Consider the following 22,684-nt stretch of genomic DNA (forward strand, 5'->3'; position numbering starts at 1 on the left):
TCTACATTAACCGAAATTATTTTGTTGCATTGCAATTTTTCGCATAAAAAAATAATAAATGTTGCATTTAATTACAGTTTCGATTTGTTTGTACTCGATCCGTTCGTTAGAAAATATCAAATCAATATTTGTAAAGCTCACAAAAACTGTTAAGTTAAAAGGAACAATGGATTTATTATCACTTATCTACCAGAAACGTAATCTGTAATTTCTTCCAGTACAAATGATTCAGAAACAGTAGAAATTACAAATTATGAACATTTTCATCACTCTTCTTTTGGACAGCCACATGTATTTTTACTTCTTCAAACATTAATGGGTTGGGGGTTTAGTCTTTTCAGGGTGGTCCCTTTCGAGTGATTCATTTTTTTTTATATGTCCCCTTTCATATCTGAAGCTTTTTGTTTTGAAGATGCAAAAATATTTAAATTCTGAGATCATTATGTACTTTTGAAAAATGGAAAAGTTTTTTGATTATGAGAGAAAATGAGAATTGCTCCTTATTTTCTCTTTCATAAAATTGGATTTTGAATTTCGTAATATCCCTATATTTTTTCTATGTTCCTGTGGAGATTCACATAGGGATTTGGAAAAAATTCGTTACATTGAATATTTCGCTATTTTGGACTTTGCTAACAGGATTTGACTGTATTTTTATTTACATTTTGTCTTGACAAAGAGGTATAAAAATATTGAAATTTTATATAAATATACCCTTAGGACTGCTTAAGTTAAAAAAATAATTTAGATCTAAGAAATTTAGATATTGCTACAGATGAACACATACCCAATCTTGAATGCGAAGTTTTTCTAAAGTACCACTATCTGTTTCATCTTCGTAAGCATTCGATAACATCTGAAAAGAAAACAAACAAAACCGATCATTAATATTTCAGGGTGCATAGCCAAATCTTTCAACAAAAAATAAGCACATTTTAAGTACTTTTTAAGCAATAAAAAAATATTTTTAAGAACTATCTACATTAACAAACTAATTTCAAACACTTTGCATGATCATGATAAAATAACTCGTTTCTGACAAAGAAATATTTTTTTGATTATATTAACTATTATAAAATTATCAAGAGATTTTCGGTTTGATATCAGAGGGTGGAAAATGAAGCCTGAATTTCAGAATATGCAGCAGAGTTGCACATGAGAGAGCAAGTATCTCACCGAACCCAGCTCAGTAGACACCTATGCGGACTCGCAAGTATTTTATCAAACAGGTCAAACGATTAGCACTTTCATACGACGGTAGGCCAAAATGGATTGTGGTTGAATAAATTGTGAAAACTTTGAATAGAACAATGTGAAAACCACACTTTTACATACTACGTGGTGAAAATCTACATGGTAAAGAAAAAATCCCCTTTTCGAAAATAGAAAATTAAGCACTTTGTAAAAACACCCAATGAAAAAAGCACCTTTAAAGGCTTTTAAAAATTTAAAATAAGCACCTTTAAGCAATTTTTAAAAGCGCCAAACACCATGTATTTGAAATCAACATTAACAGAACAAGAGAAATGTAAGTTAGAAAAGTAATTTAAGTAAATGTAAGTAAAACCACAGATATACCAGTTCCAATAACTTTTTAGCTAGATTTAAAAACTAAGATTTAATGAAAAATTAAGGATGCAACGGCAAATACTTATTTCCTCAATGAGATTTAAGGTATCAACTTCAAACACATTGTGTCATAATAACTTGTGCTAACTTACTTCTGCTTAATAGCATAATATCTGAATTATTATAAATTCATTATTGAAAAAATTGCAACAAATAAATGAAAACTATTTTTAAAGCCACGAGATTCATTAATTAATGCATAGTTTTTTCCCGAAATTTTAAACTTATAATATTTTTCCTCACAGAAAAGGGCATCTTTTGTTTTGAAAGGGCACTCACTTAACACCATAAAAATTTTATCAAATTTTGTAATATCATATAATAACTGAATTTCATCCTCGACAATTTTTAAGTCACCATTTTTATTCTATTTTGTGTGTATATTTCAAAAAGTAATTTTCACTCATTATCTAAATAAGAGAAAATTTGTAGTTTATAAATAATAATTAAAGGCAAACTAAGAGTTTCTCTGTGCACACACATATATATCCTATATATTTTAAAATTTATTTTTTTTTGAAGCAAACTAAAGTAAGTAAAAAAAAATTGATAAACACCTTAAAAGATTTTTCTATAATTTATATTGAAAATAAGCATTTAAAAGTGCTTTTAAAAATATATATATATTCAAAAAATATATATAATTGAAAAATAATTTTATAATCTACTAATTAATAGTAGAGAGCCCGTTATCCGGAAATCAGAAAGCCGGAAAACCAAAAAACCGGAACAAAATTCAATAAATTTTCCGGCCATTTAAAATAAAAAAAATTTTCCTCATAAGATTTTAGGATTTTTCTTTCTTTTTTGAAAGATGTTTACCTTACCATCATTTCGGAAATAATCATTAGTGTATTAGTTCATCGTTTTTTCTTCTTTCTAAGATTATTTCCAAATATTTTTTTTTTAGTTGGGTTTGACAATAAAAAAACGGCTTTTTGTAGCGATTCACAAAACCGGAAAAATCAGTTATCCGGAATAGCGATGGTCCCGATCGTTCCGGATAATCGATCCGATATCCAATGGAAAAAAGAGTAACTTATAAAACCCCTTAGAGTAACTTTTTTAACCCCTAGCGCCACCTGCGCTTAGCTCTACAAGGTCAACTATCCATATTCAGAGGCAGATAAATACCTGTGTTCTATTGGATATGTTTTCTAGGAATGTAGTAAGTTCTAAAACTTCTGCAACTAAGGCTCTGCAGACAGCCCTGTAATGAGAGTCTGCTTGTTCTGGACAGGATAAGTGGTTCGCACAAAGCTGTAAATATAAAAATACACTTTTTTAAAATGACACCAAATGTTGAATGAGTTAGTTTAACATGTTGCACATAGATGGCAGCACAAATACTGATATAGATGGCAGCAGTGTTGTCATAAATACAATCTCTTTATCTACAATAAAATATTAGTCCAGTTTCAGCCTCCACCTAAATATTTTGTTTTATTTCTTGTGACCTGCATGCTTGATTTTTGGGTTAATTGAATGTGACATCGTGATGTCAAAAGAATGGGTTTACTATACACAAATTTAAACGATTAATAGAGTAACTTTAAAAAAATTAAATTAAAAAACTAAATAAATTTTGAATTTAGACCATTATGGGGGGGGGGAGATTTTTTATCACAAACCATCTTTCATTGCCATAATTAATTTAAAGTAAAGAAAAAGTGAATTCTGACAATCGTAGAGTAAGTTATGAAATATCAATTGCTGAAAAACAAATGTCGACATGCAAATAATTTATTGGAAGAGAACTTCTCAATTGCGTTAAGTTGTCTCCTCATATTTTATTTTTATTTTAAATTTTTTTAATCATTATTTAAACAGGGTTGTCACTCAAATCTGTAAAAAAAAAAATCCCAGTGTTTTCTCTGTATATACTATATACTGTACACACTATATTAAGAGGAAACATAAAATGCAAATGTGCGAGCTATATTGGGATAACTAACAATAGTTTTAATTGCTGGAAAAACTTAAGAGAAATAAGGAACATAAAACAAATAATACAGCAAATGAAACAGTTGTAGTTCATTTACGTCGCACTAGAGCTGCACAATGGGCTATTGGCAACGGTCTCGGAAACATCCCTGAAGATGATCCGAAGACATGCCATCACAATTTTGATCCTCTGTAGAGGGTATGGCACCCCCGCTTCGGTACCCGTCGACCTGCAAGCGGAGTCGAGCACTTTACGATAGAACAGTTTAACAAGGACCCATACCGTACACCCTCGGTCCCTACGCAGACTGATCCAAGTGGTCACCCACCCGCAGGCAGTGATGCTTGACTTCAAATTAAATAGTGTAGTATAGCTGAACTATCTTTAAATATCCCATAGATTGCACTTTGAGCAGCCAACATTTTGTAAAAGAAGAAATACATATTCCCTGTATTTCACCAGTTCGTAAAGAAAGAATCTTAATTCCCTGTTATAGGTGATTTTTAAATTCCCTGTATTTTCCAGGTTTTCCCTATTCTCCCTGTGGTGTGAAACTTCATAGTTTACTCTAGGTGTGTCTGATGAACTCACTCTTTCTTCACTTTAAATTAATAATAGAGAGGAAAGAGAATTTATGACGAAAAGTTTCTCCCGTGGTATGGTGTCCTCTTAAATATAATAATATTTAAAATGAAATGTGCACTATTTGGGTCAAAAGTAACCGGACACCCAGTGGTATGGACTTAGAGGCACACATTGATATGATGCATGGTCCCCCTTTTGCATCCATGACAACCTGCACACACGTCAGGGAAGACTTTCCAACAGTTTTTTGATAGGAATTGACTTCCATCACAACTTAAGCGAGTGCTTGCAATGAGGATTTATCTGGCTACGTAATCTGCGCTCTAATTCGTACCAAAGGTGAGTTCTGAGAGGGCCAGTCCAGTTTTTGAACACCCATTTAGTCAAACCACGTCTGTGCAAGCCTCGATGTGGGAATGGAAGATAAATGGGCCCGGAATATTGCCATAGAGTTAAGAGTGCAGCATTGTCAACATACACATCTCAGGGTTCATCTTTCCAACTACTGACACTAACGGACACAGACCAAACCATGAGAAACACCACCATAACAACCGGGTGTCCGGATACTTTTGGCCAGATAGCGTATAACAAATTTGGTGAGTTTTTAACCGATACCAAATAGGCTGATATCGCAACCTTTTGAAGCCAATGAATTAATCAAGTATTATCTTCCTGCTTCAGTTTCTGGGGAGATTATTTATTTAATAATGTCATATATTTACAAATAATTCAAACGTACTCTTAAACTCGAAAAATTAAGAGTTTTTTTTCAAAATGTCACTTGGCATGTTCTTTCATTAGGCCGTTTAGTTTTGTATCAACTATGCTCAACCTTTTTTTTAAAAAAAGTCAGACAGTCAGTAAGTATTTGGTTTGATTTTAAATAGCAATAGAAAGAAGGGATCATGCCTCTATAACTTGGATAAGAGAGATGCCCTTCCGATGTTTGGCGTCATCGTCGCTGTGCAGGATGTGGTCATCCTCTCCCGAATCCTGCTCGATTCCCTCATCCGCATTCTGTGAGGAGTCATCAGTTTCGTACTCCTGCAGGACGCCCTGGGCGCTCGCGGTGGATGTCATCTTCCCGATGAGGGTCTCCAAAGGGCGGCTCAGTATCCTTTCTTCCTCGTCCGGCATCATGTAGTCGAGTGCATAGAATACTATGGTGCCCAGGGAGGCCACCAACTGAAAATAAAAGAAGTCATTTAAACAATTCCGAAAAGAATATTTTTGTCTCATTTTTAAACTCTAGATTTGGATGGTTTTATTTTATTTTATAACCGTCATTGAACATCCGAACCAATTTCGGATTTACGACTACTAATGTTCAACTCCGAAGCCTTGTAATATTGAACCCAATCCTGAAGACAAGGAAACTTCTGGTTCTGTACCCCTAGAGGTCCAATCCAGAAGACAAGGAAATTCCTGGATCAGTACCCCTAGAGGTATTGATTTGTTATGGGAACATGGAGGATGTTGCGACTTGACAGATTTAACGTGCATCAGTCACCATTTACTACACAGGGAGTGTTAGAATTTGAACCCACGACCTCTTGGACATGAGCCTAGTGCCCGGCACGTATGGATGGGTTTTTTTATATAACCGTCTTTGAACAGCTGACCCATTTTTGGGTTTACGACTACTAATGTTCAACTCCGAAGCCTCGTAATTTTGACCCAAACCAGAAGACAAGGAAACTTCTGGATCAGTACCCCCAGAGGTATTGATTTGTTATGGGAACATGGCGGACTTTGTGACACGGCAGATTTTAACGTGCATCAGTCAACATTTACATCAGTCAACATAACGTGCAACAGCCAAGTCCTCCATGTTCCCATAACAAATCAATACCTCTGGGGGTACTGATTCAGGAGTTTCCTTGTCTTCTGGATTGGGTCAAAATTACAAGGCTACGGAGTTGAACATTAGTAGTCGTAAACCTAAAAATTGGGTCGGCTGTTCAACGACGGATATAAAATAAAATAAAATTCATAAAATAACGAAAACTCTTAAAATTTTACGCGTAAATTTAAACACATATCTCAATAATAAAATTTCTTAGAATATTAAACCTGTTCACCTCGTAAGGATAACATAAGCGGAGGGATACACCGGAAGTTTACTAAATTCCTTCCGGTTTTAGGAAGCTTGTTATTGTTTGCATTCAGTCAATCATCCATTTCCCATCCTAAATACAGGATGAACAGTGCGCAAAAAAAAGGACCATCCTGAATGATCTATCGAATTTTAAATATATCGACTTCTTTAAAATTCGATTTCTCAGCAAAGCAAATAATGGATGGTTGATTGAATGTAAACAACAACTACAACAAACTTCGCAAAACCGGAATAAATTTAGACAACTTCCGGTGTATCCCTCCGCTTGTGTTATGTTTCCGAGGCCATGTGTAAACAGGCTAAATATTCTAGGAAGTTTTATTATTGTGATTTGTGTTTCAATTTATTAGTCTTTTTACTGTTCATATGGTCCGTGGGCCAAACTCATTTATCGTTCAAGTTCGTTCCGATACTTTAGGGGCAATTTTTTCTTTTGACAAAACGATTCAGAATGTTTTAGTATTTTTAATTTTATAAAGTTCTCCAAATATTATTTGGTCATAATTTAATAACAATCGATTTTATGACGCACTCTTTTTCTGTATGCTTTCGTACTCTCATCCAGTGAAATCGTCGAATTATTTTTTCCTCCGCCAAGCTAACCAATCACGCATTGTCTCCTCACAGTCGCTTACAGCAATGTTTGTAAGCAAATCGTTGGTTGCATTGATGATAATTTTCTCGATTTCATTTTAATCCTTTGAATTTTTTTTAAAATTTAAATAAAGGTCTCTTTTTAGAGCCAACTATATATTGATAACGCTTCATTTTCCCGCTTTACTGTTAAATATTTGATTTTCATTCCGAAATTCGAATTGTGCAGGCGGTCGCATTGCAATGCCTCTCTGACCTAATCAANCGAAAATACTGAACTCTTCATTTTTAGTTTTAGGACATTGTTAATAAAAAAATTGTTTCCTATTAAAAACGTAGTTTTAATACATTTTAATTTGTTGTTTTTAAACCCGCTATTATATTAACACTTGCTTTTTTAATAAATTAAGGTTAGAGTTTTATCTTAGATTGCTTACGAATTAATTTTAATAAACGCTACAAATTTAAAACAGAAGTTGAATATCCAAAAAAAAAAAAATTATCTTGAATGCTGCCACTGTTTTAATGCAGTTTAACCGTAACACCAAACTAGACTTTTAAAAAAAAATCCAGCCAGTGATTTTACAACCAGAATATTAAAAAGGCTCTTAAAATGTAACTGCATTAAATCCTTCTGGTCGTCAGCAATATTCACCTGCCACTTGTGGCGAGATATGCCTCTGTTCTTGACGAAAAAGTACGCTTTGTATAAAATTAGAATTCTTATCGATGTCTGATTTAGAGCGACGCTTCTGTAAAAGAAGGTCTTTTATATCTATGTATCCGTCGTTGAACAGCCGACCCAATTTTGGGTTTCAACTCCGTTCGTAGCCTTGTAATTTCTAACCAATCCAGAAGACAAGGAAACTTCTGGATCAGTACCCCCAGAGGTATTGATTTGTTATGGGAACATGGAGAACTTAGTGACTCGACAGATTTAAACGTGCATCAGTCACCATTAAGTACACGGGGAGTCTTCAATTTCGAACCCACGACCTCTTGGACATGGGCCGAGGGCCCTACCAACCAGGCTATCCCCGCCAGGTATGGATGGGTTTTTTTATATATCCGTCGTTGAACAGCCGACCCATTTTTGGGTTTACGACTACTAATGTTCAACTCCGTAGCCTTGTAATTTTGACCCAATCCAGAAGACAAGGAAACTTCTGAATCAGTACCCCCAGAGGTATTGATTTGTTATGGGAACATGGCGGACTTTGTGACACGGCAGATTTTAACGTGCATCAGTCAACATTTACAACTTGGTCTTCGGCCGGTGGGGATCGAACCCACGAACTCTTGGACATGGGTCCAGTGCCCTACCAACCAGGCTATCCCGGCCTTAGGTACGAAAGGTTGACCGTGTAAAGTTAAGCACAGATGGTGCTAGGGGTAAAAATTCGTCATAAGAAATCCAGGGAACTACTTTTGATTAATTTTTACGCCTATGCTTGAACAGCGCACCTTCCAACATTCGCGATCGCAACACTCGAATACGCCATCTGGAGAGAGACCGGTTTCATGCCTTTAGCCCTTCTCCCTTCCCTCTCCTCCTCTTTTCAGTTATATAGGAATGTACTACGATATTTTCCCTTTTCTTAATATTTTTCCTTTTTACTTAATAAAAATATTTTCTAAAATTTCCGTGATACTTTTCTTTAGAACTATGTTTAATGTAGTTTTCAGTTCCATATAGTGTTTCAAGTTAAAAGACTTTAATTTATATGAAAATCAAGAGAGAAACTAACGTACTTCCTTCCTCTATGACTTTCCACACGCTAATGGGGAAAGCATGTGAAGTGTTGCCATAGGAAAAGAGTTCTGCTCTACGCCACCTGCAGCCCATTTCGATCGCCAATTATTACACTAGAAGTGTGGAAAGATTTCCGTACCGTGATCTGTGGCAGAATAATCGCTAAGTCTTGGCAATTCCCGGGCAGCGGCCTGCGCTGTCGGAAGAATTTTAAAAAAAAACATCACAGAAAGGGATCAACTCGAAAGGTATAATTCGAAGTCATCCCCAGGAAAACACCGACATGTTTTTTTTAAAAAAAACAAAAACAAAATAGCAAGTTTAAAATCTATTTGGCACTTTGGCGATTGTAGTTGGCGCGACAGATCACGGCACGAAAATATCCCCCTACAAGCATACTATAATACTATCTAAAATAAAAAAAACTGTTACAATTCATAAATTGGGGTCGGGATAGCCTGGTCGGTAGGGCGCTGAGCCCATGTTCATGAGTTCGTGGGTTCGATCCCCGCCAGCCGAAGACTCCCTTAGTAGTAAATGGTGACTGATGCACATTAAATCTGTCAAGTCGCAACGTCCTCCATGTTCCTATAACAAATCAATACCTCTAGGGGTACAGATCCAGAAGTTTCCTTGTCTTCTGGAATTGGTTCAATATTACAAGGCTACGGAGTTGAACATTAGTAGTCGTAAACCCAAAAATTGGGTCGGCTGTTCAACGACGGATATAAAATAAAATAAAATTCATGAATTAACGAAAACTCTTAAAATTTTAAGCGTAAATTTAAACACATATCTCAATAATAAAACTTCTTAGAATATTAAACCTGTTCACCTCGTAAGGATAACATAAGCGGAGGGATACACCGGAAGCATTATTGTATTTTTAAAAGAAATAACTAGCTAAAAACTAATTTGGAGCTCTAAAATGAAACTATTCGTAGCATGTTAAGAACACTCATCCATAGGACAAATAACATTGAGCATTATTGTATTTTTAAAAGAAATAACTAGCTAAAAACTGATTTGTAGCTCTAAAATGAAACTATTCGTAGCATGTTAAGAACATCCATCCATAAGACAAAAAACATTAAGCATTACTGTATTTTTAAAAGAAATAACTAGCTAAAAACTGATTCGCAGCTCTAAAATGAAACTATTCGCAGCATGTTAATGCACATTAGCATGTTAATGCATTCGCAGCATGTTAATGCAGTATTGCGTCTATGGAAAAGCAAATTCGATCGTGTCTATGGAAAAGCAAATTCCGTTATAGCGGCGGCATTGGCCGCCGCTATAACGGAAGAGTCGCTGTAATGGAGGGGTGGTCGGAACTAAAGAGCTTAGACTTGAATAATTTTCTCTAACTGAAAAGGAAAATAACTTTTTAATATTGTGCATTTCTTGAATTAAAATTCATAAGTTGATTTTCTAGATGGATCTATAAATATCTAAATGCATTGGAAGTAACTGTTGGACGGTTGACAAACGTGGGATGTGAGGTGAGTGTGGGACGATGTTCCATCCATTAGGTGTCCGCCCTTACCTTCGAAGTCCACCCACAGAACGAAGGTTGAGACAAAAATCGTAGGCTAAGAGACACCTGAATCGAAATTCGGAAAGGCCTTTCGAGGCCAAAACAAAGAGGACGACAATTGGTGGTTCTTGTCGTCACACATGAAATAATCAAAAATATATTAAAGTGCAAAATTAACGGTAGCAACCAGCGCCTAACAAATAGTTCTTAAAAAATCGTCTGCCACCCGATCTTCACTTTTTTTAATGTCGTCGAAAATGCAAGGAATGAAACCTAGATAAATGAAATAGAAATCAAACTGTAAATCTGAAGAAAATATACAGTCGGACTTCTATTTAACGAACTTCCATTTTGCGAATTTATTTTTTCGAGGAACCAAGAACATTTTGGAAATTTCTTCGTGAAATAACTTCCAAATAGCGAAATGAATTTTCTTTTTAACGAACTTTTCTTTGAGATCCACTTTCCCTATTTCCCAAAAATATTTCGGAACATTTCAAACTTGTTAACGCATTTTATAGGGGAAATGACCTTGAATTGATTTTCAACATATAGAGAAAGCCATAAAAACCCTTTTCCCATTTCGTTTGCATTTCAAACGAACAACTCAAGATAAAACGGATTTCATCAGTAGCAATTAAACTTAAGAGCGCATGTGGTATGAAAGTATATGTTTAAAATTACTTTTATAATTAATGCAGATATAATTTAGTACATAAATTTGGCTTTTCTGAGTAAAAAATTTATAGCTTGATAGTGTAACACTGGATAATGTTTTTCTTCGTTCTTGCTTTCCATGCAGATTTCTTTTATGGTTAAAATTTATAAAATAAATAATAGATACTAGTTCACAAGATAAAGGTGTATCAATTCCTATTTTAATTATGTCTAGTGTCAATGAATTTAAAACCTGTTTTGTGTTGTTTAAGTATTTCAAAAGGTGATTTTCTATTTAACGAACTATCCATATAACGAACTTTTTACCGGGATTTAGCGACTTCATTAAATGGAGGTCCGACTGTAATTTTTTTAAAAATGTACAAGTTTTTGACTTAATTTCAAATGTAAAAACATTTGAAATGCTACTTCAAGACTTTTGGGCATATAAAAACATGCAAACATTGAGAACTATGACATAGACGCTCACAATAATTTTTTTTTTTTCGTTTATTAGTAGTTAAGTAAGACGTAAAGCTTTTTCATAACTCTAAATAAACTTCTTTTTTGTTACCATAACAATGAACATTGCCATAACCATAATACACAACTATGAAATACTAATACAAATATAGTAATGATACAAAGATTATAATTAAAAAATGAAAACGATACTATTTGTTATTTTAAAAGACCCGTTCAAGCCACAACAGAATTATTTATTGGTATTAAGGCTGTAGTATTTCGAAGGCTCTGTTTTAACAAGGAAACCATGCTTATATTACGAATAATATGTTACTTTAATAACTGTTGTTATTTATGACATCTAGGTCAAGTTAACCCTATTCTTAACAAGAGCCCTCTTCGCTTATTCTATAAATGGCGAAAAACATCAATAAGGAGAAAATATAGACAGTTTTATGAAAATGAAAAGCGTTTCTGTTTTAATTTTTTAATATTTCAAAAGTTAACTCGAACGTTTCATTATCTGGGTTTGCAAAAGTCTGAAAATTGGAGTTAATTTTCATCTAGTTAAAAACATTTCGCCAAATTAGCGATTTTTTAAAAAAACGTTTAATAACTTTTAAAATATTAATAATTTGGCCACGGACTGCAGATCTGATGAGGACTTAAGTTTTCTGTAGATTCCTCGATTCATGTACCCATGGTCTTGAACAACAACTGACCACAGGACTTTAGATTCCACAGATTTTACGAACCGATTGAACACCGTCCTCACCCCCTNAACGAACTTTTTACCGGGATTTAGCGACTTCATTAAATGGAGGTCCGACTGTAATTTTTTTTAAAAATTTAAAACGTTTTTGACCTAATTTCAAATGTAAAAACATATAAATGCCACTCCAAAACTTTTGGGCATACAAAAACATACAAACATTGAGAACTATGGCATAGACTTTCACAATAATAATTTTATAATTTTTTTTTTCTTTTCGTTTATTAGTAGTTAAATAAGTTGAAGACATTTTCAAAAGCAGATTTTTTACTCCTTAGAATGCTGGAATTTTTCATAACTCTAAATAAACTTCTGTTTTGTTACCATAACAATGAACATTGCCATAACCATAATACACAACTATGAAATACTAATACAAATATAGTAATGATACAAAGATTATAATTAAAAAATGAAAACGATACTATTTGTTATTAAAAAAAGACCCGTTCAAGCCACAACAGAATTATTTATTGATATTAAGGCTGTATTTCGAAGGCTATGTTTTAACACGGAAACCATGCTTATATTTCGAATAATATGTTACTTTAATAACTGTTGTTATTTATGACATCTAGGTCAAGTTTACCCTATTCTTAACAAGAGCCCTCTTCGCTTATTCTATGAATGGCGAAAAACATCAATATGGAGAAAATATAGACATTTTATAAAAATGAAAAGCGTTTGTAGTTTAATTTTTTAATATTTCAAAAGTTAACTCGAACGTTTCATTATCTGGGTTTGCAAAAGTCTGAAAATTGGAGTTAATTTTCATCTAGTTAAAAACATTTCGCCAAATTAGCGATTTTTTTAAAAAAACGTTTAATAACTTTTAAAATATTTAAATAATTAAAAGCCTATATAATTCTTTAAAGCAAGACGATAAATATAATTTGAAATTGTTCTTCAAGTTTAACGTACTTAAATTGGGCACAGTTAAGGTAGAAAAATCTTGACAGATTGGCGATTTTCTAAAAAATAAGTTTGTTGTTGTTTCTAATGACACCGGAAAAAGCTAAGCTCGCTAGTCATCAGCCTCGTAAATTAAGTCAAAAAGGAGCGCCTTTCGTTTGACATGAGAGCACCGCTGCGGTTAAACTGAGATATAACTCAGCACAACCCTCCCCCCGAAATAAATGGCAGAACAATTCCGTTGCGTGGCCACTTTCACAATTTAGACATGCCAAATTATTAGACGCCAAATTATTAGACGCACTATAAGATTCTATGTAAAATCTTAACTATCAGGTGACACACTATACAGCTTTATTGTTTTCACGCGGTTTGCACTTGTTTACGCTCGTGTATCAATTGATTAAATTAGACGATATATAATATAAATTTGACGATAGGATAAATTAGACGATATATTAGATAAATATAGAATATTTATTATATCAAGCATTATATTATAATAACCAGATCAAATGATTAGACCCACTGCAGTTTCTGAATAATTGCATGATTTGCACGAGTTTATAGGCAATACTTAGGCAATATTTAAACATACATGTAATGGGGGTTTTTATTCGGGGGATTTTTTATATACTCCCCATTAGTATTTATTTTTAACGTATTCCATTACAATGTTAACCCATTGATACAGGAACGTAAACAAGTGCAAACCGGTTTCATCCGAGTAGGAACAATACAGCTGTATAGTATCACCTAATAGTTGAGATTTTACATAGAATTTTACAGTGCGTCTAATAATTTGCCCACGGACTGCAGATCTGATGAGGACTTAAGTTTTCTGTAGATTCCTCAATTCATGTACCCATGGTCTTGAGCAGCAACTGACCACAGGACTTTAGATTCCACAGATTTTACGAACCGATTGAACACCGTCCTCACCCCCCAAGACCAGAGTCCATGGCGTGGTAAGTGTATATTGCAAAATCCCATCCCATATTTAGAAACTCAACTAATCTAATTGATTTCATTTCTTCATTCATTTTATTTTATTTTATAACCGCCGTTGAACAGCCGACCCAATTTTTTATGAGTTTACGACTACTAATGTTCAACTCTGTAGCTTTGTAATTTTGGACCCAATCCAGAAGACAAGGGAACTCCTGAATCGAGTATTGGAAGAAATTTTTTTTTTGATGGAGCTAACCCACATTTGCGTTACATGGAGAGGAAGACCACGAGAATCTCCCACGGTAAGCCTCACGGCAAGGAGACTATATCCCATGATCCGTCTACCTCTGAGGATATTTTACGTCAGCACTGTGGTCGGTGCAAGCCGGATGCGGAATTCGCATCGACTGGGTTTCGAGCCCGGTTCGCCTCATTGGAAGGCGAACGCTCTATCCCCTCAACCTGAAGAGCTTTAAAAAAATATGTTCAAGTACTGAAAAAAAACTTCACAAACCGAACTCTGTAAAGCTTTTTGAAACTAGCATTGTTTGCAGTTTGATCACATTCTAAAGTAGAGATTGGATTTCTAATGTCATTCGAAAAATGCAACTGCAATTTAATTGCAAGTGTCACAAATTTGCAGAAGGAAAACATACAATTAAAGATCTTTTTCTGTGTCTTTGCAGGTAGAAATTGACATACGTGATGCCATAATAGGCATTAGGAGCTTTTAAAATTTCTTTAATTTATTTATTTTTAATTATTCTTAATCTAACTTTAATTAAATTAAATCATTTATATTTAATTTTTATTACATATTATGAAAAGCTAGTACAAAATATTTTATTCTTTTCTTAACAATCAATGCAACGACTCACTTTTTATTTCAATCTAAATGTAAAACTCATTAATTCACTGAAATCTACCTCACAAAAATCTACCTCACTTCATTCTTTATTTCTCACCACAATTACCACATTTCGGGTAATTGTGGTAATCGGGTAATTCGACGGAAATATCTTCGATTTTCACCTATTTTTCGTTGTCCAAAACGCACTTAAAAAAAGAGAACATTTGGGGTGTTCTCGAATGATCAATACAAAATACATCAAATACAACAACAAAAATACATCAAATGCACTGTGGGCCAGAAGACCATGATCATTGGCCAAAAGTCAAAAATTAAATTTTCAACTAAAATATGTGTAGGCAGTTTTAATGTAGCCCAAATTAAGTATTCATAATCATTCCAAACATTATAATTTACTTTTTGAACCGACAAGAGCACAGTGTAATGAAAAATATGTTACATTTTATTTTTTTAAATGTAACTTTTAAATTTTTATTTCAGAAATATATATAGGAATTTCACCTTTCTGTTACATTTTTATCAGAGTAATTAATCTAAAATTACAGGACAATTTTTCAATGTGTTGGATTAGTTAATACTCTTGACAAACTTATAGTTTATATCTTATCATTTGACATTTTACAATGTTCGAATGACTTTCGAAACTTAGTTCCAAAAAGTTCCACGAGGTAATTAGCTAAACTTTTTTTTGTTGTCTTCTTTGATGTTTCTTCTTTCGAAAAAACCTGCCCCATTTTGCCCGTATTGCAAAGGTGGACTAAATATACCGAAAAACAAAAATTATGTTTTTTTTTTTTTCATGTTTTCGCGTTATTTTGTAATTAATTCGCGTTATTTTGTAATATTACTTCGGAAATATAATTTGCTTTTCATTTTTAATATAAAATTACGAAAATTATTATATTTTCATTGCTATATTTAATTATTTAAACGTACTATATAATTATTTTTATTTTTGCTCGCCCTATTTCAGCCGCCATTTTATTTTTTTGGGTATTTTGAGTGTACTTCAAAATTTTAACTATGATTTCAATTTACCTGCACATAAAAAACCCCAAATTTTGAAACAAATTTTATCGAAATACTAATTTTGGCCACGAAACCTTGGATGCTGGCCCACTGTGAAATGGTTCAAAATTTTGTAAGGGAATATTCGGATCTGTATATAAATCAATATCTGGTCAGAAAAAAAAATTAAAAAAAAGCTTTAAATTCAGTATGGCGATTCTCTATTGCAATAATTTGAAACAAGTTTAAAAAAAAAATAGCCGTTCTTAAACTCAACAAAAGATCTCATAATACAGTCAACGCGTAGTGAATTATGATCCAAAGCAGGTATCGCATAAAATAAAAAGCCTCGAAAACGGGAAGTTATATTATTATCCTTCAGTTACATTTAGGGCAACATTTTACTGTTCCTTCAACCAAACAACAGGACTAACTCAAACGTAGATCCTTTCACATTGAAATAAATATTACTCACTAACCTAATAACTATTTTAATATTGTTAAGTTTCCGTATTAAGAGTTATGTAAATTACCTTAGAATTTTAGAAAACTTCTTTCTAAAAAGAACTTTTTATTTTTATCTTTATAATGCTCAATCTGTTATAAAAAAATATTACAACTGTTGCTGCAATAAACTCATTATTATGGTAATCCTCTAATACTTGGAAATCACTGGGTTCCGGCCCTATTATGGGGAAACGAACGGTCATTATTACAAATTTTATATGAATAGGAGATGTTTGGAACGCCTGATGAAATATATATTCCATTAACTCAGTCCTATGTTTTGTTCAATCAATTTTAAACCGCAATAATAGGAAAAATCTTAAAATGGAGTAAAAAGATATTAATTATGGACTAAAAACGAGAAAAATAAACTTCCATTTTTCAACCATTTTTGGCAGATATAAAACTGAGAGTTTAATATTAACGGCAAAATTAAAGGTCGCCATACACAGAGCAGAACAAATGACGAGAGAAATATCGGCTGCCAGTCGCCCACTCGATCGCCAACTTTGTCACCATATATTTTTCTTTTTGTTTTAATATAAAAATGGAATTATTATGAATATTTAATAACACTCGAAAGATTTCTTTAATTCACGCCTATTTCCATGATTTTTGTTGCTCGATTTTGAGGAAAGAATTCTTAGTTTTGCCAAAAGAAGTGGGGACGCTATAGACCGACGGTACGCCGAAATGGATTGTGGTTGAATGAATTGCGAAAACGTTGAAAAAGAACAACGTGAAAAGCACGCTTGTGCTTAATACATGGCGAAAATCGGCATGGTAAAGAATTAAAATCTCATTTTCGAAAAGGGAAAATGGAGCACTTTTCAAAAACACCCCATGAAAAAAAGCTCCTTCTGGGGCTTTAAGAAAACGAAAATCGAAATTAAGCACCTCTAAGCACTTTTTAAAAACGCTACGCACCATGGGAAGTGTCCAAAATTATTTTTTTTTAAACAAAAAACATGCTTATGTAATATGTAATCATCCCCTCTAAATGAATGTAACATTTACTCACTTCGGTTGGTAACAGTAACAGATATGCAACGAAAATTAATCAGGGTGCGTAGCCAAATTATTCAACAAAAAAATAAGCACATTTTAAGCACTTTTCAAGCACTCAAAAAATATTTTTAAGCACTTTAAAAAAAGGTTACNAACCTAATTTCTTCGTTTCTGTGAAATTTATCATACCAAAGGTGCAAAAAAAAAAAAAAATTTCTCAGATTTCGCATCCAAGAAAATATTCATTCAAATACACAAATAATCGTGTATGTTGCTCTTTTTTATCTCATTTTTTTTGTATTTTGTGAATATAATTTAGCATGTGCGTATCAGAAATGTTTTCGAAAAAACTCTCCGATTTAACTTTTTGAAACCACTCATTTTGGACGAAAATATTTGCACACGCATTTGTACATTTTAAATTTAAAATGTAAATATCTATTCTCTGCTGGTTGCAGCAGACAAACCTCAATTTTGTCATTGAACATTTTGTGTGCTACTATGTAAGTTTTAATACCAACCTTTTTAAAGTTTTTAGATATCTGTTGCACATTAATTGTTTAATACATAGGTGCACATTAAAGTTATTGTAACCAGAATTATTTAATATGCAATTAAATATTTTTAAAAATCTACTTCTGATTTTAATTTGTAATTCAATATTTTTGTTTTGTACTACTTGATAAAAATCTGACAGTAGTATTTAATGTTCCTACAAACATAAAAGAGTCCCATATAAAATTTCGATAAAGTTGCGGCCCGGCATTCGACTGGAGTTTTTAATTGCGGCCCTCGGCCTCATATAAGTTGGAAACCCCTGCTATAGACCGACGGTACGCCGAAATGGATTGTGGTTGAATGAATTGCGAAAACGTTGAAAGAAACAATGTGAAAAAGCACGCTTGTGCATAATACATGGCGAAAATCGGCATGGTAAAGAATTAAAATCTTATTTTCGAAAAGGGAAAATGAAGCACTTTTTCAAAACACCCCATGAAAAAAGCATCTTTAAGGGCTTTAAGAAATCGAAAATCGAAATTAAGCACTTTTTAAAAACGCTACGCACCATGGAAAGTGTCCAAAATTATTAAAAAAAATTAAAAAAAATAAAAACATGCTTGTAATATGTTATCAGCCTCTCTAAATGAATGTAACATTTACTCACTTCGGTTGGTAACAGTAACAGATATGCAACGAAAATTAATCAGGGTGCGTAGAGAAATTATTCAACAAAAAATAAGCACATTTTAAGCACTTTTCAAGCACTCAAAAAATATTTTTAAGCACTTTTAAAAAAATATCATTAATTAGGTAAAGTTGAAAAATTTTTGACAATTAAAGGTTTTATCTTGTTTCAACCGCCATGTCATGTCAAAAAAAAAAAAAAAAAAAAAAAAAAAAAAAAAAAAAAAAAAAATTTTTGNTCAAAAATCATGAAATTTTGAATCATGTAAAACGAATGGCGTTTTCATACACTACGGACTGACAATACGCCGAAATAGATTAGGGTTGAATCAATTGCGAAAACGTTGAATAGAAAAATGCGAACTGTGTCGTTTTGCATAATTCGAAGTGAAAATCAACATAGTAAAGGAAAAATCTCATTTAGAAAAAGGTAAAAATAAAGCACTTTTTAAATGCACGCAATGAAAATAAGCACCTTTAAGGGCTTTTAAAAAACGAAAATCGAAAATAAGCACCTTTAAGCAATTTTTAAAAACGCTACGCACCCTTTTAATGTTTTAGAAGGGTTCTCAATGGTTGGTTTCGTACTCGCAGCTGAATATTCTGAAAACTACCATAAATTACACTTGGGCAAAACAAGAGAAGAAAAAAAAATTTGAAGTACAAAAAATGATCGAACTGTTTTTGTTACCTCACGCATTTCATAAGAAGTTCTAAAACAATGATGAGAAAAAAAGAAAATTCGGTTGTGTGTTGAGTGATATGTCGAAATCAACGCCTACAGTTTTTTAACGCTGACCACACGAACATGTCCATAAGCAACCACATCAAACAGAGAATAAAGGCCCGACCTTGATCCGATTTAAAGAGCAGCACACACCGTTCCTTTAAAAGTGAAATTAAAAGAACGAAGTGAACTTAAGAGAACGCTGTACTGTGGGAGAAATCGTTCATGGCGAAGTCTCCTTTAACGACACAGGTCATTTAAAACTTAAGAGGAGCATATTATACTTAGAGGAGCTTAAGGCATATTATAAGCATTTCAAACACTGAAAAAGTATTTTCAAGTACTTTTTTTATATTAAAAACATAAGGTATGCACTTTTTTCTTGTTGTATAAAGTTTTTCATATAAACGCAACCCTACAATAATTGATGAGACGTAAAGTTTTTGACTTTTTTTTAAAATTTCTTAAAAAAGCACTTATTATTAACTTTAAAGGTGTTTAAGCCACGTGATTTCTCATACTTATCAATAAAGTTTTCAGAGGTTTGATGGACTAGAAATAAATTACGAGCAAAAAAAAAAAAAAAAAAACTTTTTTTTTTTTTGAACAAACAATGTCAGAAAATATAGCAATAAACTTGTAACTTGCCTTGATTACTTTGGCTACTACATGCAACAGTTGCATAAAATTTCGTGAGTCCAGCTTGAATATTTGTGGAGATATTGACATCTTTATTAGCAAAAAAACTAATAAAGAAAAAAAAATTTGCTCTAGTTTCTTTTTTTTCGCCATAACTCTAAAAATATTCTATAAAATTAAAAATAAATTGGTTCAATTTTTAATTAATAACAAAATTACCATTCTGAAATTCGAAAAAAAAAGTTCGTTAAAAATTGAACAAGATACGAGCATTAATGAAAATGCTGACCCGAATTCTTCAGCGCACATTCAAGTAATACTTTAATACAGCACATTCGAATAAAGCATAAAAAAATTTTCCCCATAATTTTGAAGAGACTCGTATTTTGTAACGAATGAAAAAAGTTCGATTTGTAAATTTGAATTAACTAGGTCGAAGGGTTTCTTCTCATAACCTTTTGCTACGTCGAATTTTTTTCAAAATAGAAAAAGAAATATTTCGAAAAAAATCACTATGTAAGTTTACTGTAAACCAATTCTTTTCTATTTAATGCATCATTATTTCTGTCCATACCTTTTAAAAATAAAATTATAACTGTCGTATTTAGACTTATAGTCAACTATCATTCCATACCACATATTTATTAGTAATTATTCTTATGTTTCATGACCCTGATTCTTAGAATAATATTTTAAAATACGAGACGCATCCAGAAAAATGAGTTTCCCAATTTTTCTTAAGAAAAAGAACCCACACTTTCAGGAACATATTTATTGGCAACAAGTACAGCAATGTTTCAGCTATTTTTCAACATAGCCACCACCAGAATTGAGACACTTGTCGTGTCTTGGGATCAACTTTTGCATCCCTCTGTCTTAGAACTCTGCCGCTTGTGAATGGAACCAGCGTGTGACAGACGTCTTCACCAAAACGCAACCGGAGGACAAAAATTTCTTGAGGTGCAAGAAAACGTGAAAATCGCTGGGAGCAAGATCAAGTCTATAGGGTGGATGATTAAACAACTCCCAGCCAAATTCCGTCAAAACAGCTGCTGTGCGTCGTCAGGACAAGCATTGTCATAGAGGAGCGCAGCATCTGCAGTAAGCATTCCACGACTCTTGTTTTGAATGGCACGTCACAATTTCCGTAGTGTTTCACATTAACGATAGACGTCTGTCACACGCTGGTTCCATTCACAGGCGGCAGAGTTCCAAGACAGAGGGATACAAAAGTTGATCCCAAGACACGACAAGTGTCTCAATTCTGGTGGTGGCTATGTTGAAAAATAGCTGATACATTGTTGTACTTGTTGCCAATAAATATGTTCCTGAAAGTGAAAGTTCTTTTTTTTTTATATAAATTAAGGAAACTTACTTTCTGGATGCACATCGTATTACTATTTAGAACATATTTAGTTCTGAGCTTGTTATCTCGAAAACTCGCTATCTCAAAATTTTTTTAGCTTTGAGATATAGAGAGTATTTTGTATATAAAAAAAATCACTAAAGCTTGTTAAAATTGAAGAGCAAACATGTTTTTATCTAAATCAGCTTACTTAATCTCAACCACCAAAATAAATTAAATGGATATTTCTCCGGACTTGCATTTTAACGAATGCTATCTCTGCGAAACGGACACTTTCAAAATAAATGATCCACTTGTTGGCAGAAGTTTATTATAATAATAAATAAAATAACAAAAAAATAGCGTTAACCTGAGGGGAAAAAAGAGGATATGGACAAAAAAAAAGAAAACAAGTATGTGAAGGTCGTTACGCATGCAAAGGCGTAAGTGCACTGAATTCTGTTAATGAAAATTACGGAGATTGGTGGAGTTTATACGTACGCAGAAGAGTGGAAAATCTTGATCTGAATAACTTTTTTGAAATTGAAAGCTATCATTTTGTACACTCATTTTCACTCAATTCGGAGTAATTTGAAACAAAAGGTTAACAATTATGGGAGAAAATTATACAGAGAAAAAAAAAATGTTGGTTGCCCTTTTTAAGTTCTCCCGGTGATAAACTATTCAAATTATTGGTGTAAAATTATTCAAATAATAATTATTCAAATAATTGGTGATAAATTATTCAAATTATTACATGATAATCAATCACTATTTATAGGAAGAAAAACAAAATACACTTTTTACACTAGACTACATCTATTTTTAAAAAAATATAGAAGACAATGTTATTTATTCTTAGTTTTTTTAAAATATAATTTATAAAAAGTAAGATTCTCAAAGGCCAAGAGCTCAAAGGCTCTGAGTGCCTGGGGTCCCCCGGATGTGCCCATGTGTGAAGACGGTCCATCTAACTTACAAATTAAAATTTTTCTGATAATTATTAACAATAAATAACTTGAAAGAATGAAGAAATGAAAAATATGACAACTGAAGCTGAATGGAATCAAAATTACAAAAACCAAATACAAAAGTATACTACTTAAACTAATACTACAACGAAATCAATGTCAAATAACATTGATTTCGCTTGTATTAGTTTAAGTATTATACTTTAGTATTTGGTTTTTGTAATTTTAATTCTATTTCTCTCTACCTGAACTTTTGGTACAGAGAGAGCAAATTAAACATTTGTCGTGCTCTCTCGATAGAAAAGGTTTTGCATTTATGACTTCCGGTTCGGGGCTGGTACCCCTTTGACGACGTCAGATTCGGTTGTCGTATTCATATTTTTTCATTGTTTACTTTTTTATATATTCTATTGGTTTCAATTTTGTTATGGAATTTCTGCTGCAGCCCATGGCACTATATACAGCCCATGGCCAAAATTATTAGACGCACTATAAGATTCT

General features: G+C 32.9%; 1 protein-coding gene across 1 annotated transcript in view; it reads right to left on the bottom strand.

Moving 5' to 3' along the window:
* Window positions 1–787: 787 nt before the first annotated feature.
* Window positions 788–22,684, bottom strand: part of LOC107440382 (spire type actin nucleation factor) — a gene marked incomplete at its 3' end in the record, with an annotated part of 129,992 nt that continues 108,095 nt past the window's right edge. The window contains 3 exon segments of the mRNA XM_071186668.1: window positions 788–856; window positions 2,764–2,889; window positions 5,072–5,347. Coding sequence (XP_071042769.1) covers window positions 788–856; window positions 2,764–2,889; window positions 5,072–5,347 — 471 coding nt within the window.

This window comes from Parasteatoda tepidariorum, chromosome 10 (assembly GCF_043381705.1).
Source record: "Parasteatoda tepidariorum isolate YZ-2023 chromosome 10, CAS_Ptep_4.0, whole genome shotgun sequence".
NCBI lineage: Eukaryota > Metazoa > Arthropoda > Arachnida > Araneae > Theridiidae > Parasteatoda > Parasteatoda tepidariorum.